A 24559-nucleotide genomic window follows, 5' to 3' on the forward strand; every position below is an offset into this window, starting at 1 on the left:
GATAAAAGTCGTTCTACTTGAATTGCCATTGAGAAAATAAGGTTACTTTATTTGAAAAAACTGAGTTGTTAATTATCATTTTCAAAAAATCATATTAGCTTTGCAATTTGACAGTTGACAATTTTGAAAATTTTAGAAAACTCTTCGAACCTTTGGTTATCGAATGCAAAAAAAATATTCACTTATCGCAAATGGTTCAAGAACTGTGATGTTTTAAATGAACTTCTGCAAATGAAATTTTTGACCAAAAAATTTACATGTGTCAAAGACTATGACAGATAAGTACTAACAACCAAGTACATTTTACTCAGTTTGGAGAGGAGAATTCAAAAATGCAATAAAAATATGTGGTTACCATTTAAAATTTCAAAATGTAAGTTTTTTACTTGCAGGGGGAAAATGCCTAACATTAAAATTTTATTAAAACTTTTTTGATATAACAAATGTTATGTGATTTTAAAAACCTATTTTGAGCAATAATGCAGACGTACGAATATAATATAATTTTTGCTTTTTTAGGGTAACCCAAATAAAAACATATTCTTGGGACAATGCCCAGGTGATCCTCGTGGGAAACAAATGCGACATGGAAGACGAAAGAGTAATAAGTTTCGAACGAGGCAAGCAATTAGCCGAACAACTTGGTGTTGAATTTTTCGAAACTAGTGCGAAAGAGAATATTAACGTTAAGGTGAGATTTGGTTTAGCTAACATCTCGCAGTTTTTTGACACTTGATAATGTTGCAGGCTGTCTTTGAGCGACTCGTGGATATTATCTGCGACAAAATGTCAGATAGTTTAGATACCGATCCAACTTTGATGAGTGGAGGTGCGAAGGGACAACGTCTTACCGATGCGCCTCAAGGGCCTCAGGCTGCAAACTGCAACTGCTAATAACCTGAACGTTCCAGACTTGAAAAATAATACAGGATAGCTTTATGGACAAAATCACTTACCTGTTGATACTAACTTCGACCAGGACGAAATTTATTACTTATTTAAATAGTAATTTAATTTAATTGAGACTGACAATACGCATGCGTATGTATACTGCAGAAAAATGTTGCTATACTTGGGTGTTGCATGCGTGTGTATTATAACATTTACATTACCAATAGTTCGGGACAAGAGAAGAATTTTGAAGAAAATTTTGCTCTTATCCCAAGGTTTTGCATTTTTAACAATATTCGAAAAACATCTCTATGCATTTTATAATTTATAAAATTACTCAAAATAATGTCAATATTAGCAAAAACTAGATTAGATTATACAGGAAAGGTACTTTAGAAGGAATTACCTATGAGTTACATTTATAAAATTATTGTCTAATTATATTAGCAGGTTATTAAAAAAAACATATATTTTTTTCAGAATTTGTTCTGGATATTTTAGATACAGAGTATCCAGGTTTTAGAGTAGAACTTGACCACTCTGTAAAAAACAGGGTTTTGCATAGATACAATGTACAAGTAAACTACGCTTTATCTTAAATTGTTGCCAACTGTAACTGAAAGGCGTAATTTGCGAATCAGATGAAACAACCCTGAATGTGTTATATTTATGTAATTCTGTAAGAAACGTATCATATCTTTGGCCTAAAACGGCAAATTTGTTTTAGACTATGTGTTGTGTTATTCTAGGAATGGGAGGTAGAGAAAGCTTAACAAATACAAAAAAACGTATGTAGTTAATAAGTAATTAAAGACAACAGAATAAATGTGAATTTGTAAATATAGGAATTGTATGTTCGCTGTTATGTTTAGAGAATTGATTTTTTTATTTTATTAAATTGTTAAAACGAAGAGAATTTGTTAATAGTCGCTTACATCTAGCATAAGTTTTTTTTGAAGATCGCATTGAAAAAGCTCGAATGATCAATAATATTTAATAAGAGATGTCCAATTTCATCTTGACCCTCTTACAAGACCTCCCCTCACAGGTCGCCATTTCCAGATCAGTGTTAAAAGATAATCACGTTGACTACATTTATAAAGTATATGTTTTTGGTCAATGTTTCTAAATGAAATCTCCTAAAATGCTTCAGCTGGAATTTCCTTCAATGAAATTTCTGTCAATCAGTATAAATGTTATTAGTGTTTTGTTATAATAATTATATCCAGCTGAAGTCGTCTCTATAAATCTGTGCCTCACTTAAAAACAGTTCGGGTTCACATGACCGCTAGTCAGGAAGTGAAGTTTTTCGAGGATCGCACATTTTCTAGACCTTCTTCAAACTTTTGAAGTTGCAAACTTCTGAAGCAGAAGATGGCCGCTCATTGTTATGTTAAATGGATTGTACAATATTAAATATTATTTTGTGAATTAGTGTATAATAAAATAGTGTATATGCCTTTGTGGGTTATTATTTCTTGGGTTTTGTTGATTCGGGTTCTATTAGCGGTTTAAACACAAATGCATGTGGGCCGAAACTTCAAACATAATTAAGCCCACAATAAGCCTTATCTGTACAATACACACCGAATTTGGTAGTCGGAAATTAAAATTATCCCCTGCCGTATTATATGGACTTGCATTGAACGTGTTTAATTGTGCTTTGATGGACGTAATAGTGAGTTAAATAAAACATTTGTTTGGGATGAAATCCCATCAGATGAAGTGCTTTTTTAGTTGTCAGAGTCGAATTCCATGATGAAAACATCAATTCGTTGGATATTGATTTGCTGAAGTTTTTATGAAAGATTGAAAGCTGATTCACTATTTGCCGAATGCGATGAAATTCTAAGTTTGATAAATTTGAAAAATGCATTAAACGGAGAAGATATTGGAAACGCCAATCTCGAAAATAAATTACGACTCAAATTGCTGGATGCATCAAGGGAGAAACGCTGGAGAAGCGTCAAGTCCCTTAGAGACCGTAAATGGTCTGGTGGTTTTTATCTTCGTCGTTTTCTTTATGTTCTGTATTCGCAAAGATTGTTTCGTTTCGCTCAAACATCCGGAAAACTACCAAACAAAGATTTAATCATGGAAGCAAGCATGTAATAACTCGCGTTCTTCCTGTTTGCTTGTCGTCGACAATTTATTCATGTGTTTATTCCACTGAATATAATTTTCTGTCAAGTTCATAAAGGTGTTTTTTTGCTTCTGTTTTTATGGAAATTGTTTTGCAGTAAATAAATTCTCACCAAGGTGAGAGGTGTATCCTTTTGGAGGAGAATCGATTAATTAGGGATAACAAAAGAACGTATTATTCTAAGTTCATATATTTGTCAACAATAAAGTGTTTTTAAATTAGCTATAATTTACAAATTTGTGACCATAACTTAAATAACTATGTACAATATGTACAACAAAATTTTGTTTAAAATATTTTCTGGAATGTGTCATTCAAGTTTAGATAAGATTTATATCATATAGACATTTAGAGAGCTCAACTACCGTCACATTTTAAAAGTGTGATTTAATGTTAATATGTTTAAAATTTACGAAAATATTTCAAACAAATGGTATCTATAAACATCACAAGTCATATGGTTTGTTTTAATATACATATCTTTGAAATTATATTATTCAATTCCAATAAACTTTAAAATATCAACAATAGGATAGAGAAATACTTATATCTAATGAGTAGACGGAGAGAAATCTTTAAAATTGACTTAAAAACTTGGACAGCGTCACGTCAACCAAAGTTAAGATAAAATTTGAATTACTTAAAGCTACACGTTTCGACTCGATTTTATGATAAATGGTTTGAATGTGATGCTGCCCGTGTTTAAACAACAACACTATAATATGTTTTTTGTATCTATGCTATCGCCAATGTGGGCTTCTTATAACCTTTGTTTCATTTTGCATAAGACTTTAATATCACCAATCTACTTAAAAAATTCTAATATAATTGGCAGTATATATTATTCAAATTTATGAAACTCAGTTTGATTATACGTTAAATATATCCCCAATAACACATGACAGCAATCAAAGTGAAACCGAATCAGTGACGATAACCAATCGTTAAAATCTCTACAAAGAGAACCAGTCCTAGTTAAAAGGCGTTGAGGTCTGAGCGACCTCTAAAGATAAAGGCTTCTAATAACACTTAGTGGTCGTTTCTTATCACTCTACAAATCTAAGGCCGTTTCTTCATTTCATAGGCACAACTCCGATCTGATCGTGCCTAAACCTGAATCAACGACTTGCGCAAAAGTCTACGAAATAACCGAGATGAGATAATGGTCGATGATGATCATTTACTATAAATTTAAATTTTAAATACCATCAGGTGCCCGGAACTTGACTGCCGCGTGTTCAAGGCGGCTCCACTGGTTCTTCCTTATCCCTGATGGCTTTCAACAAATGGCTTCTTAGCTCCGATTCGGAGCTTCTCCATAGTAACACCAGTTCGTCCTTGGAGAGCCTCTCGAGCGGCGACCTCCCATTAGAGTTCCTCGGCGAGCAATTGGGAGGCGGCGGCGCTGGGGGCAGATCCTCCGGCCGTTTCTTCTTCGACCTTGTCGGATTGCCATCGAGCGACTTTGACTGCTCCGCTAACTTGTTCCTTTTGGCCGGTTCCGGCGCTTGAACTGAGTCCCCGAGACTCTGGTGGCGCGTCTTTATGCGACGAGTCCTAACCGTCTCGGTCCTCGTCGTGTCCTCTACTTGTATCCTAATCTGAGGGTTGGTGTTTTGCGTTTTGGCGTTATTGTCTTGCGGTCGTTTTTTACTCAGTTGCACTTGGAGTTGCTCCATGGTCATTTTATTCCGACGAGCTATCTCTTCGTCCGATAAATTACCAGCGACTTCTGACACGTTATTAAAACTTTTCGCTGATGATACTTGATTCAGATGTGTTGTGTCAGATTTCATGAGAGTTTCGTCGCTCTTGCCCAAGGTTAAGCTGTATTGGGGTTGCAAACGGTGTCGTTCTATCGGTTCGCGATATTTTGGGAGAGTTGCCAGCTTCCGCCCTATGCTTTCCGAATCTGACAGTTTTCGTAACGGTTCGTTGGATCGAGAGCTGGAGTCTGAAACGTTTTCTATGGATAGAACCGGACTTTTGCCGGATAATTTATTCCCAGAGCTTATGATGTCCAAATAGCTGGATCTACGGCTGTTTATATCGGGCGGACTGCTCGTCAAGAAACTGGAAGCGTCTTTGCTTAAACGCCGCCCCACTGCAGTGCTGTGGTCGATTTTCATGGTCTGCGAATTGAAAACACTGTCGGTGCTAAACCGGCGCACGTTCAGGGCCGTTGAACTCCTCGCTTTGTTCTTGGATCGCGGACTGAACAACGGCTTGTTGAAGATCATTGTCGGGGATTTAATTTTCTGACTCTCTGCTTTGGGACTAGATCGCATAAACGTTCGCCGTAATATACTAGGGCTTAACTTGGATTTTTTCTCGTCGGGAGACATCTGATATTCCGAGTCGACTTCCGTTACCGGCTCGAGAGGCGGCTCTCGCTCTTCCTGCTGCTGCCTACGAATCGTACTTTTTTTAAAGTTGATTTACGTACTGCATCCCATCACCTTAATACGTACCTCCTAATTTCCTGGATCATTTCTATAAACTGCGCTTTACTCTTTCTTCTCCTACGTTGTTCGTCTTCCTTCTGAAACAATAATCATCAAGGAATCGCAAATCCCAAATGACGCGTTCGAAACGCCCATTTAACAACGGAACGGATGAATCTGACACATTCTTTACCGATTTTTTTTATGTGATCAATCGACATGTCCGCCTCGCCACCAAAGAAAAAAATATTGCTCACTAGTTGAAACCACCCGCTACGGAATATAAATGTGGTTGTGGAGGAAACAATAACCGTGAGAACAAAGGCCTGACGTACAGAGGTTAATGAAACAGAGTTAATGTGTATTAACAGAAACAGTATATTAGACACGTAAACCAGAATACGCAAAGGGTGGAAAATTTACTAATTTGGAGAAAGAACCTGCACTGGATGGAGGGACTAACAACTGATGCAAAATTAAACAACTACAAAGGAAAATTAACAAATGACCACATTTAATTTATGTTTTTCTACTAATAATTTCAAAGTATTTGTAATTTTTATTCATACATCATAAAGTAAATGTGGAATTGAAGTTAGTAAATTTTGTATAAAACTATTAAAACCCAAATTCCTGTTTTTATGCTTAAGCTGTTATCTTTTTAAATTTTTTGACTACGTTAATATTAATTCAATTAATAATTAAATTAAAATTGTTAATTAATTTAAAAAAAATTAAATTAAATTTATTAATAAATTAATTAAATTAAATTTTCATTTTTAGGGTTTAGCCCTGCTTGGTTAAAGACCAATTTCTAACATAGTTTTAAAATGTTTTTAAAAATGATTTCAAACTACCCCTTTGAGATTCTAGTTGGCGTCTTTTTGTTCCTGAAAATAGATTGCTCTAGGAATAGATAGATAAAAAATTAATGAGATCTAGTTTTCAAATAAAAGCACTATCCACCCAGTTATTAAAATACATAGGTAGATTAGGTTAGGTTAGAGCTTATTGTGAAATACAAAGTGTGATATGAACTGGAATTGCATCCTATGATGTTGCTTTTATGAATACGAATTTCATCAAAAATTTGGTAATAGCTATTAAGACAACTAGAGTTTTATAGACAGTATAAAAATCGAGTTCGTAGTTTAAATTCGTACGACCGAAGAGAGCGAGAATTTAATAGGCTGAGATTTTGAAACTATAAAACTCGTGTTATCTTCAACATTTTTTTGCAACACTCATATTGAATCACAAATTTTACTAAATTCAGAAATTATTATAAAAAAGTTTGTCAAAATTGACAAAAATATGTATCAGCGTTACTACTGACGACGTACTTTATAGATGAAGCGTATTTTAATGGCAACATAAGAGGTAAGTTTAAATGCGCCATAGAAACAGTATAAGGTATTAGTGTTGCAAAAATACTATTATATTAGCTCTTTGGAATCTGCTATACTTATCTAATTTTTGAAATTTATTTTGTTTTTTTTTATAGCAAAATTTATATAGTAAGTTAAATATATTTTTAAAATAGCACCTGGTAATGTTGCAATATCCATTTATTTAAAAAATGTCTGTATATCATTTGGCGACTTTTAATTCTAACTACTCACCTTTTCTTTAAAATAAAACTTCAGAGATTTCAAAAAAATTAATTTTATAAATGTGGACCTTAAATGTGTTTTTGGAAAATCTAACTGGGCATCGATGTAAAGGCTTCATCCTTTCTTTAACATTTCTTGAACAAATATTTGTCACAATTACTTCTAAATACTGTTAAGCTTAGTTCGATTTTAAGAAACGACTTAATGAAGCAAATGTGACCTCAAACAGATCTTTTAAAACTGTAAGTAAACCAATTTAAAACAAAAATACATAAATTTGTTCATTTGAAGCGGGATGGAACTCGTAAATAAGTGATATTTATTAAAGTTTTCTGCGTTATTGCTTTGTTTAAATGTGTTCTTTTGTGTCTGTAATTTGTCCTTTCACAAGTTTTAGTCTTTTATCTAACACTATTGATATATTTTGAAAACAAAAAGTATACTTTCTTTTGTTACGGATGGTCAACTAGGTCGCTCGGGTTTCTCTGCTTTTTATCCCGAAATCCTTTATCCGAAATATATTGAATTCGTTTCCGAATTCATCCGTTCGTTCCGACAACATAAATTAACATCCACTAGAGAACCACCCACTCAAACTTATACAAACCCTTTTGATGCTTTTTTGGAACAAACTGGTAATCTGTCCCTGTCGTATGGTGTGAACTAGTTCTCGGGCCGCATGATGAGGCGACACCAATTCGACGCAATTGATAAACCGATAAAGTTTCTGCAAACAAACATAAAAGCGCGACATTATTGTATTGAGTTTCTTGAAAAAAACCACTCGGCTCTGACCTGGCTGAAAAACATGATATTCCTGCTCCGCCAGATGGAGCCCTTGGGCTTATTTCGAAGGATGGGTAAAGTATAGCGGAAAAATAAATGTTCGACCAGCAAGATTAGAACGCCGAGTGCTATGCCAACTCCCAGGAGGATGAATACCCCGGTGACGGCAGCGACGCCTAGAGGTCTCGGCTGGGCTATATCTGTCGCCAGCTTAAAGCACGGCAGGCCTCCGTACCATTTTTCCTGCAGGATGTCCATGTAGCCATTGCTGGAATACTTTGCTATCACAGCCGAGATGCTATCCTGCGGAATAATTGGCGATTTACAAGCCGCGAAACGGAGCGTATAACCGGCGAACCTTCAAAGGAAAACCTTTGGTCATTCCTATTGCGTAAGTGTCTTCGTTTAACGTATCGCCGAATTTCTGAAGTTTGCAACCGTGATCGGTCGCTCGATAATAGTCTAAAATTGGGGTGTCTGCGATGAGGATATCCAAAGAACCGTTACGCAATTTATCGATGCCTTCTTCGATGTTCTCCAAGGAATATTTTTTTATATGATCGTAAAGTTCATAATCCGCCTTTTTGACGTAATATTCGGCTGCCGTAAAGCGGGGAGCGCCCACTCTTTGATCCAACAACTAAAGAAGCAAATTATTACATTATTAACAAGCATACACAGAAAAAATATTGTTTATGTAGTTATTTCTAGTAAAAAAATTACTTTATTAACTAATACTAAAATTTTATCTACATATTTTTGTGCTTCAAGTTAGAAAGAAACAATACGGTATATGCTATAAATGGAGATAATAATAATAATTCAGTTTTATAATGCTGTTGTTTCTCTTGACTTTAATAAATGGTATGGATTTTAATTGCTTTTTGTTCAATGAAAATACAATAAATCTCCAAATCAGATTATTCGGAATAATTTATATTAAGTCCTTGAAACATTAGTTCTATGTCTAATAGTAGGTACCAATTTTGCTCTTTACTTTATTAGAATAATACATCTTTGTTTTCATTTATGTAAAACAGTTTTTTGAATGTACAAAGTAAAAAATTTATATTTCAAATATAAATTCTAAAATATGAAAAAAATCTAAATTTATTAAAGCATTCGTATGTCTATAGTATAGTAGGTAGTACTCGTAAAATAACCAGGGGCGCCAGAACTCGCGCCCCAGAGAAAATTTTCAAGTAAGGTAAGATACCAGGAACATGAAAAAAATGTTTAAAAAATTCTATCTGTCAAAAAAATTTGACATTTATTTTTTGACATTTATTTATATATATTTAAGGATACTGATGATCTTGTATATGTTTTTTTCCAATTATTTAGTAAAGGGACAAAAATTTTGCCAATAAAAGCCACAAATAACATTGAACAGAGTTACAATTTAGGATACAGCTTCCTTGTTTCCTCTTTTAATAGTCTATAGCAAAAAAAATCAGAAAATTATTTTGCCAACAGAAATAAATAGAGTCAAAGTAAAAACTTTAAACCCTCATAACTTCGAAATAAAAATTTTTTAACATTTTTTCCTTGTTCCTGATATCTTACCTTATATGGCATTTTTCTCTGAGTAATTTTTCTGACATTTGCCGATAAAAAAACTACAATCGCCTAAAGAGGCGAGATTAAATTTTTAAAATATTCATTTTAAAATAACAAAGTTGGAGTTAAAATTCTTTGCGGTCAGTGGGAAAGATAATTTGTTTCGGTGAGTAAACAATAAGGTATAGTTGCAGCCCTTGAAAACTGGGACATTCAGTTTTGGTATGCTATTTGCTGTTTTAAAAATTTGTAAAGTGTAAATTAGGCTTTCATCAAGAATGACAATGTCAATTTCAATTTTTCGGATTCGGATTTCAAAGTGTCTTAGTTTTCAACGGCCGCAACTATACCTCAAATAATTAACTTTTTATTTTAGTACAATATTAAAATGTTGGTTACTAAATCGCTGTTAAATTTTAATCAAAATTTTAACCCGATGTGTGTACTTCAGTCAAAATTCGTTTAGTAGAAATCGGGTGGCATTAACTAAAATTCTCATTTTTTCTAACGACACTTAAGGCTAAGACATGTGCATGCGTTTGTTAATTATCTTTTTCTAATTTGCGTTTATAATACGTTTATTAACGTCTCCAGTAAGAGTCGATTATGGCTATCTATAAAAGCACACTGTGCTTTAATGAATTTAGGGTTATTTAGTTTTTGGATGCCGCTTTTGGCATTGTCAGGTAACAAATTTTGCGTTGTTGCTTCGGCAATTTCGGGCGGAGTGCAAACTAAATTCTGTTTCTCATATTTTATTTATGATTATTATGTTGTAACACTAATAACTAATAATTTGTAAATTTTATTTTTAATGACAGACGGCAGAAATGACTCAAAAAAACAGGTGGGCGCCGAGTGTTACCAACTAACACAAAATTCTCTAGGCGACAAAAATATATATTTTTTTAATTAAAATAAGAAAAAAAGGGGGGGGGGCAAATTAGAAAAAATAGCATAAAATACTCGTTTTATAATTGCATTGGTGCACTCATCCCATAGAAAACTCGCCTACGGCTCGTTTTCTAACTTGGGATTCGTGCGCCAAATCAACCCTTATAAAACTTGTTCTTTAATATAGTATTTTTTCTGTCTTCGCAATAAATTTTTATTGTTTAACATCTACAACAGCCATGTTTCATATAAATAATTCATCGAACTACAGTTAACAACAACAAGTTTCAGAAACACGCCAGGTTGTACGGAAAAACAAAACATAATTAAGATTAGAACAGTATGAACACTGCAAATAAAGTCAACTGTAAAAAACTTGACATGTCAAGTTAACCATCAAATTAACTCTGGTTAAAATACTGAGGGAATAAAATAAACGATTACCAATACAAAAATACCGTCTGTAAAAAAATAGTAATATTGAATTTGTTGTTATAAAATATAGTAATCTCAACTGCTCATCCATTAGCGATCCTATTTAAAGATTGACAAAAATTTCCATTTTATTTCTGTAAAATTCAATTCATGCGACAACATCTAAGAGTCACTTCTCAAAAGGTCAGACTTGGCAGATTTAAACGCTTTTGATCTGATTACTTTATTTCAGTTTTCTTTGAACTCTAATATGATTTACTTTATCTTTGACTTTTGTAAGTATCTTACTTAAAATAATAGCTGGCTGACAATTTAAAGAGTAACATTTAACACAAAGTGTTAAGTAAATTCGCCTCCTATTTAAACTACCAAAACAAGAAGTGTCTTCTAACATGAAGCTTTGTATGCAACTGTATACATTGTTATAACAATATAACCATGTTGGATTTATTTTATCTTCGCACTGCTGTTTTGAATAATTTAGATGTTGTTTCAAACTAATCCTAAAACAACATCTCATTCAAGTGGTTTGTACTTGACACTCACTTTTAATATCTAGATTTAAACTGATGCACCCTGGAGATCGATTACATGAAATATCGCCAACTGCAAATGACATTGTTCAACACAAAAGTCTAACATTTTTCTAAAAAATAATCTCCAATTAAGTAATTTATCTTTCAGTACAATAAAATTATGAATAAATTTGTTTTTGCAAAAATTTACAATAATTTACTATACATGTTGCCTTTTCGAAAAGTGGCAAAGTACAGGAAACTTTGATTCCATTGAAAATGAAAACAAAGAAAAAGTTTCAGTTTCAGTTAAGTTCACAGTGTTAAGAATGTGTGTCGTTGGAAAAATATTTCAAATAATTTTGCTGATCAGTGTTCATTGATATACAGGGTCATTTTAATAGTTGTGCAAAAATGTAAGAGATAGTAAGGGATAAAAGATTCAAAAATATCTCAATTTGTCTTATTTAAATGTTTATACTTTCTGTAGTATGTTAAGCAAGAACGGTAAAGACATTTTACCGATCGAAGACAATTGTTTGGAGGAAAAGAGAAGCAACGATTCCAATTATTGTTTGAGATCTATAAGTCCTTAACATTCGTAATGCTTATGAGTCTTGTGACATTTTTTGCGCGATTACTTTTTGTTAGTTTTTTTAATAACATATCTAAAAAATGTTCTAGGGCGCCAAAGTCTTTTAGCGTTCTAGAACATTTTTTAATGCTTACCGGCTTAGTAACAATAAACAAAACACTTACCGACGAGTTTAAGATAGCAACGAGTAAATACAACTTCCTGTCTTGGAAACAGACGTAGTAGACAATCAAATAGAGATCAATCGCGCAAAAAGATACAAAGGGTTTTAGTCGCCGAATGAACTTAAAATTTGGCCTCACACTTAACTAACAACAATTGTAAACAAATACAGGGTGCTCTAGAACCCCTAGAGAAAAATACCATATAAGGTAAGATACCAGGAACATGGAAAAAATGTTAAAAAAATTCTGTCTATAAAAGTTCGAAGTGATGAAAGTTTTTTTGCACTTTTACTCTCTTTATTTCTGTTGGAAAAATAATACTTATTCTAAGTGTTTTTTGCTACAGGCTATTAGAAGAGGAAAGAAGGAAGCTGTATCCTAAATTGTAACTCTGTTTAATGTTATTTGTGGCTTCTTTTGGCAAAATTTTTGTATTTTTACTAAATAATTATAAAAAAACATATACAAGATCTCCAGTAGGTATCATTAAATTGAAATAAAAAATGGCAAATGTCAAAAAATAATTGTCAAATTTTTTTGACAGATTGCATTTTTTAAACATTTTTTTCATGTTCCTGGTATCTTACTAAAAATTTTTCTCTAGGGCTAACCCTGTATTATCCCTGGGATTAATTCTTCAAAAATTTATTTCATTAAATAGAGAAAAATTTCAAATAAGATAAGATACCAGGAACATGGAAAAAATGTTACACAATGGTCTAACACTTATTTACTAGTCCCGGGCTGATCCCTCTCATAGAAGTGGTCCTGGGTCGGTGTAAGAGTTTAGGGCATCACCACAGTCAAAATAAAAAGCTTTAGCACCCCTCGACTGTGGAGAGAAGCACTTCTAAATCGGTTTAATCAACAAATTGTTTATTTATTTATTATACTGTAAACAACCAATGTGTTGATATAATTATATGCAGTGTTTTTAAAAACTAATACGCGTAACATGTGAAAGGTCATATTATGTAGTTATACTACAAAATAATTATTACTCCTATTACTTATTATTATAAGTGAGCAAGTTTTTAATAAAATAAAAACAATGTTGATAAAAAGATGTGTAACGTTTTTAAATAGGTAGTAGGGCCTATATGGTTAAAAGTTTACCAAGAAGTTTTTATACTTTTATTTTCAAACGAACGGGATTAGTAATAATTTGTTAATTAATAATAATGTTTTAATTAATTTACACAGCAAGTGCCGGTTTTAATTGGGAATATCTTTTAAGAGTATAATAGTTATTTATGTATCAAAACAATAAAGGACAATTTTAATTTCCAGAATGTAGATTATGCCAAACTAGGCGATCCAGCCGAAAGCATTTTCATTTGAGGGATTAACAATGTTTATTCCAGAGATGCAAATAAAACCTTTCCTCACAACAGACTAAATTAATTACATAAGAAAATGAAAAGCTCGTCAAACAATGTCAAATAATTTGTTAAAATATTTAGTTTTTTCTATAGCAGATGTTAAACTATTTCTTTATCAACTATTTTGAGTAGAGAAAGTAGCACTTTAACCGCAAGGGTAGATAAAGTAACACTTTAACAACAAAGATAGATAATAGTTATTTATTGTAAGAGTGTGTTAGGTAGCGTTTTATCCACGCAAGAATGTTTAACCGCGAGAACGTCAGTTTGCGCGGTTAATTATCTTAAGTGGATAAAACGCGACTAACACACGACTGCAATATAACGTTTTATCCACAATCACAGGCCCAAATTATGCCAAACTTAATTAAAAATTAAACTGACATTTAAACGTCACGCTAAATGTGCTTTCGGTTAAATGTAGTAAGCTGTTACGCGGTGCGCTCGTTACTAACAGTGGAATAAAGTTACTTTATTCCACCAGTGGATAAAGTGGCAGTTTATACGCATCTAAAGTGTGGAATAAAGTCTCTTCATAGAGTGATTGTGGATAAAATGTTTTAACTTATTTTATTCATTTAAATTTACAAATTTTATCGTCCATCAGGTGGAATAAAGCGTCCGATTTACACTCAAACGAGTTGAATACAACATTTTATTCTTCGAATTAGACTCAACAAAGTTAAACTTGCTTTAAATCCGTTAAAAATAATCTGGCGTTCCGTATTGAGAAATGCCAAAAATTGTAATTTTTTTTGAAATTTTATTTTTTCTCTTAAAACTTTAAGACCTGCTATAGAAAAAAATGTTGTATTATACACGACGATAAAGATTGTTTATCTACTCGTGCAATAAGTTCACTCGTAGATAAACAATCTCTTTATCGTCTTGTTTAATAAATAACTATTATTCGATTGTAAATTTAAGAGTAAAAGTCAGGATCAAAGAGTTTGTTTATGTCAAAAAACACTCAAAAAATTGAATTTACTTAAATTCCAGTTTATTTTAAGAGTAAAAATTGGTATTTCTTCTATTTTATTCTCGAGGGAATAAAGTACCAGATTATTAAGTCAAGAACAAGGTATTAAAGCGACAATTTATACCCCAGTCCGGTCAAATTACCATTAGAAATAAAGTGTCAAAAGTCCCCATCGATCCCATGTGTGCTAAAAAAGTTATTCGGGGTCAAAGGTCAATATTTGACGTTTTTTAGATTTTTTTCGAAAACGGCAAGTTTTATCAAAAAAGTAGCTCAGACGAAAATTATAGATCTTAAAATTATCTACAAAATGGTCTTTATACTTTTTTTCCAAGAATCACCATTCCTGAGATATCGCGATTTTAAAAGTTGAAGGAGTAACGTTCTACATCATATGCACATACAGAGTGCGCCAGAACTCGCGCCCCAAAGACAAATGCCATGTAGGGTAAGGTACCAGGAACATAAAAAAAAAATTTAAAAATTCTATCTATAAAAATTTCGAAGTTATGAGAGTTTAAATTTTGCACTTTGACTCTTATTTATTTCTGTAGGATAAATAATTTTCCACGTTTTTTTGCTACAGGTTATTAGAAAAGGAAACAAAGAAGCTGTATCCTAAGTTGTAACTCTGTTTAATATTATTTGTAGCTTTTATTGACAAAATTTTTGTACCTTTATCAAATAATTATAAAAAAACATATACAAAGTCATCAGTATTATTAAATAGACATAAAAAAATGACAAATGTCAAAAAATAAATGTCAAAATTTTTTGACAGATAGAATTTTTTAAACATTTTTTCAGTACTCTGGGGACTACCCAATTACTCCCTTTCAAGGAAATGCGCGATTTTTTAACAACCTGTATGTATTACAAAATAAATTCTTTTTAATTCTAATGGAATCGAGATATTTATAAGTTTAATGTAGTAGAAGAAAAATTTCAAGTAAAATAAGATACCAGGAACATAAAAAAAATGTTTAAAAAATTTTATCTGTCAAAAAAATTTGACATTTGTTTTTTGACATTTGACTATTTTTTATGTCTATTTAATAATACTGATGATTTTGTATATGTTTTTTTACAATTATCTAGTGAAGGTACAAAATTTTTTCCAATAAAAGCCACAAATAACATTGAACAGAGTTACAATTTAGGACACAGCTTTTTTGTTTCTTCTTCTAATGGCCTGTAGCAAAAAAACTTGGAAAAATATTTTCCCTACAGAAATAAATAGAGTCAAAGTGCAAAATTTAAACTCTCATAACTTTGAAACTTTTATAGATAGATTTTTTTTTTAATTTTTTCTATGTTTGTGGTACCTTACCCTACATGGCATTTGTCTTTGAAGCGGGAGTTCTGACGCACTCTGTATGTGCATACCATGTAGAACGTGACTCCTTCAACTTTTAGAATCGCGATATCTCAGGAATGGTTATTGTTAGAAAAAAAGTATAAGTACCATTTTGTAGATAATTTCAAGATCTATATTTTTTGTCTGGGCTACTTTTTTGATAAAACTTACTGTTTTCGAAAAAAATCTAAAAAACGTCAAATTTCGACCTTTGACCCCGAATAATTTTTTTAGCACACATGGGATCGATRGGGACTTTTGACACTTTATTCCTAATGGTGTACTCAAGATCTCCACCAAAATTTAGCTCTGTCGGAATTTTAGTTATTTAAAATGTTTATTTTGACCGGACTATTTATTAATTTTCAGAAGTGTTTGTTTGTAAATCTATTTATTGTGTTTTTTTTCTAGAACAAAACTTACCGGTGTGGAGAATTCCACCCATAAATTAATACAATTCAGATGTGGCGTTCAGTGTAAAAAGTTAATTAGAAATGTAGATGATTTTTTTAAGATTACTCTCTACAAAAAAAAGTACTTTCTTGGTTATTTTTATTAATGTAGTATTCGTACCCTGTTGGAAGAAAACATATTAATATGGCTTTTACAATCGTCAGACAAATGCATTGAAACTATAGTAAATGAGGACGTCAGAAACCAAATAGACCAAGTATTAAAATGCAAATTAGGACATATTGTAATCTATTTAGTATTAAAGTAAATTAAATTAAGTTAAATCAAAATTGTAAAATTTTTACCTAAATTAAATATTTAGTTTCAGTTTCTACATTTAACTTAAGATTGAAAAAAATTACATGAATTTGTTGTTCTAACCCTCTCAATTACACTTTTTAATTTTATTTTTATTTAATTTTATTTAATTTCATCACATAAAATTGTTGTTTATATAAAGAATATGTTTAAGTTTCCTGGCGCCTCCACCATTTTTCATCGAATTGCATTACTTTTCTCATATTTGGTATAAAACGGCTGTCATTCCCGTAAGTAAAACTTTGTCGATCTTTTCCCCTGTCATTATATACCAAATACCAATATAACCACATTCCCACATTTATTTGCTCGTTAACATGCACAATTCTGTAACAATCACCTAATAGCAATTTCTCTTTGAGAAATTTTGTCATTATCAAGTTGGAGTCGTTTTAAGTTTCTCTCATTTACTGAAATAACTTCAAACGGCCGGCAAAACGTCTTATCTTATCTCACTTAAAACAATGAAAATAGAAAACTTACAATCCTGTCTCTGTAATTGCTGACAGTATTGTGAAAAAAGAGTCCAGCAATCAACGCCGCAATGTTGGCTGTGTAACTTGCAACGAAGATAACCGAAAATCCGCCCCAAACGTTAATTAGAAACTTATTAGGCCAACTTTTCGGTGCTTTGAAAGCCACCAGGTGCCCGCATAGCAGCCCCCACATGACCCAAAGCGCCGAACTCATGCTGAAGTTCTTGGAGCGTTGCCGCCCCCAGGGGTTGAGCCCGAAAGGCGATAACCATTCGTAGATCGCGACTGCGATGGCCGTGATATTGAGGCTCGTAAAAATAGCAATCCACAGTTCCGGCGAGAACGGTAACAAAAAGGCCATCAACGGTATTTCAGATGTCTGTTGAGGGGCGGCAAGTAACGACACGCCACTAAAGAAATATGGAACACTGAAGTCTATAACTTCACTGCGTGCACTCGACACGCTCAAGGCCGCGAAAGACATATGCGCCGCCCCTGACACTAGGTCACCCACGACGCCGTTCCACTTGACGTCGTCATCGGGAGGTCCCCGGTCGTTGTCTTTGTAAGGGAATTTTTTGCCGGCGTCGCGATCGCGATAATTAGGTAACTTAGAACCGAAGAAACCGTCGGCGACAATGTACAAGCGAAAGTCGAACTCGAGTTCTTGAGCGATATTCTCGAGGAGGTCCATCGAAAGGCCATAGCAACAATTTGTGCGGTATTTGAATTTTTGAAACGGGAAAAATCTCTCGTTTTCTTCGTAATCGTTGGCGAATTGTTTGTACTCTGGATTTAATTCTTCTTCCTCGTCTTCTTCTTCTTCGAGACGTTGCATTTCGTTGAAAACCAACGTCAAGTTGTCTTTGTCCGATGTCAGCACTCGATGACATGGAAGACCTGGAACGTGAGATTAATGAACATTTGTGCCGGAAAATTCTATTAGAACATTACGGTGACTATCGTTGTTAATTATCTGGCGCTAAAAGCATTTCTGTTCAAGATTAATTACCTCTTGTCTTGTGTGGCCTCGATTCAAAGCACAAAATTAATTTAATTGAATGATTTCTAATGTATAGTGTGCGTTAACAGATTGTCAACTAATTGTTTGTTTTTGTTGGAAAATTTACTTAATACTAACTGTTGCCCGCGGCTTCGCATGCGTGGTAGTTTAACATCCACAACTATTTCGAAATGCAGAACGACTAAGAAACTTACTAACAAAAAGTAGCAACACATAATTTATTTTGAACGTCCTAGTAAAAATAAAAAGTATGTCTTTTATAACTTATTTAAAGAATGCTAAATTTTAATCTCAAACAATAATGATTTCCACACAAACTTTAACACCCCATTCTTAGCTTGCTCTGCTTCGGTGGATAGAAGTCCTTATATGCGGCTCGATTACGCCGTTTATGCATAAATTTTCTACAACCATATCAGCAAGGATAAACCATAACACATTATAAAAATCTGTTGTTGACTCAAAAATGACAAATTTTAATATTATTTTAATTTTAAACTGTCATCCCCTGTTTAACCTTCTTGGGGGTGGTATTTTCAAAAATCTTAAAACATGCTTTTCTTTATTTTTAATAGAAAGCCCCAATAACAATTTTTATGCATGTAATATCAAAGTGGACGAATTTTCATGGATATTACTTAACAATGACAAATTCTGATACAAATTTTCATGCCCTGTTTAACCCCCTTGGAAATGGAATTTTCTAAAACGCTGAAACACGTGTTTTTTGGTTTTCAACTGAAAGTCCAAATACCAATGTTCATGGAATTAACTTTAAAAAAATACGAACTTTTTACGAAATTTTACCATTGTTCAACCCCGTTGGGGGTGGAATTTCCAAAAATTCTGAAACACGTATTTCTTCATTTTTAACCGAATGCCTAAATACCAATTTTCTAAAATTTAACATTAAAAATGACAAATTTTAAAATATACTGTCATCCTTGTTTAACCCCCTTGGAAGTAGAATTTTCAAAAATCCTAAAACACCTTTTCTTCATTTTTAACCAAAAGTCTAAATCCCAATTTTCATAAGTATAACTTCAAAGAATAACGAATTTATAAATATTTATACAAATTTTCATCCCCTGTTTGACCCCTTTGGAGATGAAATTTTCCAAAATCCTGAAACACGTGTTTTTTTGTATTCAACTGAAAGCCCAAATACCAATTTTCATGGATTTAACTTTTTTTTAAAAAATCGGATATTTTACTATCATTTACCCTTGTTCAACCCCCTTAGGGGTTGATTCTCCAAAAATCCTTTCTTAGTGGATGCCTACATTATAAAAGGTATCTACTGTGAAAATTTCGAAATTTTATCTCCAGCGGTTTAAAAACTTGCAATCGGCAATATCTCTAGAACTAAAAAAGTGATTAAGAATCACTCAAAACCGTTTCCGTGGTTTTTGGGGGGAATCAAAATGGCATGGTAAGTGACGCTCCTCCACCCACCCTTTGAGCCACAGCCACCTTCAGTTGAAATTTTTAAATGGCACGACCCTACTTGCGATACATCGTTGGGAAGCCTATAACAAGCGCTTTTAAAAAATATCAAACAACAGCCTATTTGGTAATTTTTTTTTTCTTCTTCTTGGATCTTCTTGGTATGGAAATGATGAACAAAAACACGATTAGCCCGTCACACCAAACTTTTATTTTAATAGCACAACGCGTTTCAACCACAATGTTGGCATCCTCAGTACATAAAACAGTTTTATTCTCACCTGAGGATGCCAACTTTGTGGTTGAAACGCGTTGTGCTATTAAAATAAAAGTTTGGTGTGACGGGCTAATCGTGTTTTTGTTCAACTATTTGGTAAAGCCATTTTTCCAATTATTCAAAAACGAAGACGTTAAATGTTCATTTTTTTAATTATATTCAAGGGTGGGTGGAGGTGCGTCACTTATCATGTCATTTTAATTCCCCCTAGGAACCACCAAAACGGTTTTGAGTGATTATTAATAACTTTTTCAGTTGAGAGAAATTGCCGATTGCAAGTTTTAAAATTGACACAGTGTATATAGATTATCTTCATAGACCACTTAGGGTATACTAAAAGTATTTTGAACACTTAAGGCTTTACTTTTTTTTTGGAAATGTAAATCGATTTTTACCTATCACTGACTAAAATTAATCACCCTTTGATGAATATTATTCTAAAGTACGTCTTTAATTTATGTAAAGGCATAAGAATCAATGTTTCATTCATATGAAAAATAAAAAAATTAACAAAATGACTTAATTTACGAAAACTACAAAACTAATAGTTACAAAAAACATACGAGTATTACTAACATTAATATCATAATTAGATAACCTGATTACGTAGAAGATGGTTTACAGGACAAAGGGAAATAAAAACCATTAAATTCGTGGCAATGTTTCGATACTTTTATTGTATCTTCTTCAGGCGAAGGATTTTTGTTGGTTGAGCGTGGGAAGCATGGCACAGTCAAGAAAGAACTCAACCAACAAAAATTCTTCGCCTGAAGAAGATACAATAAAATCGAATCGAATTGAAACGTCGCGACGAATTTAATGGTTTTTATTTCCCTTTGTCCTGTAAACCATCTTCTACGTAATCAGGTCATATTTCAAGGACAAGAAACAGAAAATGGAGAATTATAATTAGAAAACATTCACTTCTCAAGTTAGCTATATCCAATAAAGAATAATACAAAAAAATAAGAAAATTAACAATTTATATTATTAGCTAAAATTATTCATGTTCATATTAAATTAGCATTATAAAGAAAATGTCAATTTTTGTGTAATTCAATTTCAATATTCTCAACTGTTGATTCAATTTGTTATTTAAAATTTTAATTATTGTAGTTATTATTTAGCTTGTTATAACTACACATGAGAATTTATGCTGTAAAATATAAAATATAAATTAATAAATGAAAAAAATACGACGGAAATAAATAACAACTTTAAATTATGTCGGTATAAATAGGTAGTAACAACACACACATACGAGTATACGATTGTTTTTGTGTTTTGCAAACAGTGCACTTATTAAAATTTATTGGTTCTTTTTTGATGTTTTCTTTCTACATCGTTTTATTAAAAAATACCTCTCAGGCACTGTCCATCTTCGTCCAACTCACTCTCCATGACGAAGGGTGGTGCCAAGGCCGTAACCACTCTGAAAACAGTTCTGGCCCTTGACGACACTGCCGCCACCGAGAGGTCACCTCCCGGCCAGATAATCGTGTCCAAACGAACAGATCTGCCGGAGACCAAGCCAACTCTTTTCCACTTGACGCTCGAAGTACTCGGCTCGACTATAGCAGTAATTTAAAAGTTCGTAATGAGATTCAGTATACAGAGTTAATTATCATAAAGTTAGTTGTCCAACCGAAATTATAATTAATTAACCGAAAACTTTGCTTTAATGCACTCACCATTCTCGCTTCTATTGCTAAATAAGTCGCCATCTTTGGTGCTACGTTCAGGAACTAAGTTTAATATTTCGAAATTTGCAACTAATGATTTGTCCACTTTGTCAACGCCAATTTCTTGTGAAAATTTTTTGCCGGCGAGGGCGTCCTTGCAGGCCGTCCTCAATTCCCTGAAACAAACACAATGCCAGAACAATCAATCAGGGATGACGTGAGGTATTTCATGATTATTATGGAGATATACTGCCGGATGTGAGGCATCAATTGGTGATCTGCCAGATTAGAGAGCAAATAATTTGATTTAAATTGAAATAAAAAATTAGTCATTTTGCGAGATCTTGACTTCAGTGATCAGGGGGCCTACCACCGACTTCGATGAGTTTTCTCACCGGTGACAAAACTCACGTGCATTTTGTCACTCATTTTTAAAAACCGCTACTATTGACATTGCGTGAAATGAGAAATCTCACCGATGAGTTTTGTCACCGGTTAGATATTGCAACGTAGCACTTTCGCGCTCGTTGCTTAGCGTTTGACAAAACATTTTTCCCAATTTTTCCATTTTTGGTTTTCCAAATCCAAATACTATGAAGGTGACGGAGGAGCAGAAAGAAATTCTGGTCGAGTTTTTGCGGACTCGGCCAAAATTAATACATTATTACATTATTGGCTTAATTACTCGAGTATGGACAGATAAATCACTGGGGCTTCTCTTTGGACGCATATAAGGTTCCACAACAGTTACAATAAAATTAAATAAGTCTTTGGACACTCGAAACAGCTTGACAAATTGTCTTTCTGGCAATTCCCGCAAAGGATCTCCAGCAGCAGCTCGCCTCAATGGCACATCTACTTCTTCTTCCTCTTCCAAATCGTCAATTAAATTGAGCATCATTAAATCATGCATTTTGTGCACTACAAGCAGCGACGAGTTGCTACAGTTTGATTACAGAATATAGTGCTCAAAAATTTGGTTTATAGAATAATTTTAATACCTTTGTAAGAAGAAAGTCTTCAAGGAGGAGTCCTGAAAAGGACCGATTTTATATTAATCGAAGAGAAACAAAACGTACGACGCAAAAATAGAAGAACGACACTAGCGAAAAACGATGTAAAGAGTAAATTTTCAAAATTTAGATAACGTCTGCAAGAAATAATAGCTGTGAATAATAGTCTCATCAAGATCAAAAAAGAGAGCGTGTGGTGGGTTACCTACCTGCGTTTTTCTTCAAATTTTGTCTGAAATTTAATGATAATAAACCAAAAATATTAAATACTTACTTTTTTTTTATTAAACAATTCATATTTTACTCATTTAAACCAACAGTAATTCTTCATTTGAATTTAAATTATTACAAATGTCAAATCTCTCGAGTTTTCTATGAATCTCACTCATAATAAAGCTCTCGAAAAAATTCACGCGTTTTCATTCGAGTTTTGTCACCGGTGAGAAAAGTCATCGCGTCAATAGTAGGGTTTTAGCACTTCTCATTAAAATGACGTCATTTTGGTGAAAAAAGTCACCAGTGAGAAATCTCACACGAGTCGGTGGTAGGCCCCCAGGATAAGGAACTGACTGCAGGAAATTGGTTTTCATGGAAACGTTTAATTGAATACTAACGGCTTTTTTATTAAAACTTTTATAACAATATTGAAGAAATTCTAGATTTACAAAAAAAAACAAATTGTAAATACGAATGAGTCATAATTAGGTGTATCAGACCTTCCTTAGACCAAAACAAAGCAATTAACCTTAATACAGAGTGTTCGCAGTTTACGAGCCAATTTTTTAACCACTAATAAAACTCGTCAAGAGAAACAACTTTTTTATTTCCAACTTTTACCAAAAATACGTCATTTTTTGAGTTAAAATTAAAAATAAGTTAAAGGTAAAGTTTTTTCGCTACAGTCTATTAGAAGAGGAAACAAAGAAGCTGTATCCTAAATTGTGACTCTGTTCAACGTTATTTGTGGCTTTTATTAGCAAAATTTTTGAACCTTTACTAAGTAATTGTAAAAAACATATACAAGATCATCAGTATGATTAAATAGACATCAAAAAATGTCAAATGTCAAAACATAAATGTCAAAATTTTTTGACAGATAGAATTTTTTAAACATTTTTTCATGTTTTTGGTATCTTATATTACTTAGAATTTTTCTCTGGGGCGCGAGTTCTGGCGCACCCTGTATGTATATTAACAAACCCGGCGCCTCCACCATTCTTTTATTATCTTGCAATTAAATTTTTGTGTCAAAATGTTTCAGAACTCACACCCCAAGAAAAATATCAATTTTTCTAGCATTGGTGTATTGAAAGTTTTGCAACCTGCATAACATGCAAGCAAAGGTCAATTCTGTGCTTGCATTTTTGGTAACATACAGGCTGTGTCAGAACTCACGCCCCAGAGAAAAAATTCAAGTAAGATAAGATACCAGGAACAGGGAAAAAATGTTTAAAAATTTTTATATGTCAAAAAATTTTGACATTTAAATTTTTATACTGATGAACTTGTGAACAAAAACACGATTAGCCCGTCACCCCAAACTTTTATTTAAAACACAACGCGTTTCAACCACAAAGTGGTCATCCTCAGGTGAGAATAAAACTAACTAATTTAACAATCGTAATGCGTTAAGCATTATTTTTTTTTTAATTTTTTAAAATAAAAGTTTGGTGTGACGGGCTAATCGTGTTTTTGTTCATCGTTTCCATACCAAGAAGATCCAAGAAGAAGATGATGAACTTGTATATGTTTTTTCATGATCGTTCCCTTAGATGCATAAAGTGAAAAGTGGTATATAACTAAATATATAAATTTTTCAATTTATATACTTAATTTGACGTATGTCAAAATTAACCTCAAAATTTTCAATAAATTCACGTTTTTTATAAAATTTCGTTGACGATCATGAAAAATGTTGTTCGATACACCTGCGCTGTCTTATTTTTCAGGTCTTCGACCTTCACTGCAGCACCCAACTTCGCTTCGTGCCGCAAAATTTGGTCTCAGATCTGAAAAATAATTTGACAGCGCCCTTGTATCGAAAATAACTATTTTATAATTACTTAGTATATGTACAAAAATTTTGCTAACAAAAGCCACAAATAACGTTAA

At 32.9% G+C, this 24559-nt stretch overlaps 2 protein-coding genes across 6 annotated transcripts in view; one reads left to right on the top strand and one right to left on the bottom strand.

Annotated features, from left to right (window-relative positions):
• Window positions 1-2351, top strand: part of LOC123010570 (ras-related protein Rab-3) — a 6914-nt gene extending 4563 nt beyond the window's left edge. For both annotated transcript variants that reach the window (XM_044407584.1, XM_044407575.1), the window contains 2 exons: window positions 520-691; window positions 748-2351. In XM_044407584.1, coding sequence (XP_044263519.1) covers window positions 520-691; window positions 748-894 — 319 coding nt within the window. In that variant the 3' untranslated portion in view covers window positions 895-2351. The remainder of the gene's footprint in view (window positions 1-519; window positions 692-747) is intronic.
• An 867-nt stretch (window positions 2352-3218) lies between these two features.
• The window catches only part of LOC123014091, an 84114-nt gene continuing 62773 nt past the window's right edge, over window positions 3219-24559 (bottom strand). Inside the window, exons 5-12 of one of the 4 annotated variants that reach the window (XM_044412994.1) lie at window positions 21444-21610; window positions 21114-21323; window positions 17013-17905; window positions 8236-8517; window positions 7887-8180; window positions 7699-7818; window positions 5506-5573; window positions 3219-5455 (exon numbers count right to left, since the gene is read on the bottom strand). In XM_044412994.1, coding sequence (XP_044268929.1) covers window positions 4273-5455; window positions 5506-5573; window positions 7699-7818; window positions 7887-8180; window positions 8236-8517; window positions 17013-17905; window positions 21114-21323; window positions 21444-21610 — 3217 coding nt within the window. In that variant the 3' untranslated portion in view covers window positions 3219-4272. Of the gene's footprint in view, window positions 5456-5493; window positions 5577-7698; window positions 7819-7886; window positions 8181-8235; window positions 8518-17012; window positions 17906-21113; window positions 21324-21443; window positions 21611-24559 lie in introns of all 4 variants that reach the window. The other 3 variants (XM_044413002.1, XM_044412978.1, XM_044412985.1) reach the window with 3 other exon arrangements.

Source organism: Tribolium madens, unplaced genomic scaffold (assembly GCF_015345945.1).
Source record: "Tribolium madens isolate multiple individuals breed KSU strain unplaced genomic scaffold, Tmad_KSU_1.1 Scaffold_19;HRSCAF=116;Tcas5.2_LG9, whole genome shotgun sequence".
Classification (NCBI taxonomy): Eukaryota; Metazoa; Arthropoda; class Insecta; order Coleoptera; family Tenebrionidae; genus Tribolium; species Tribolium madens.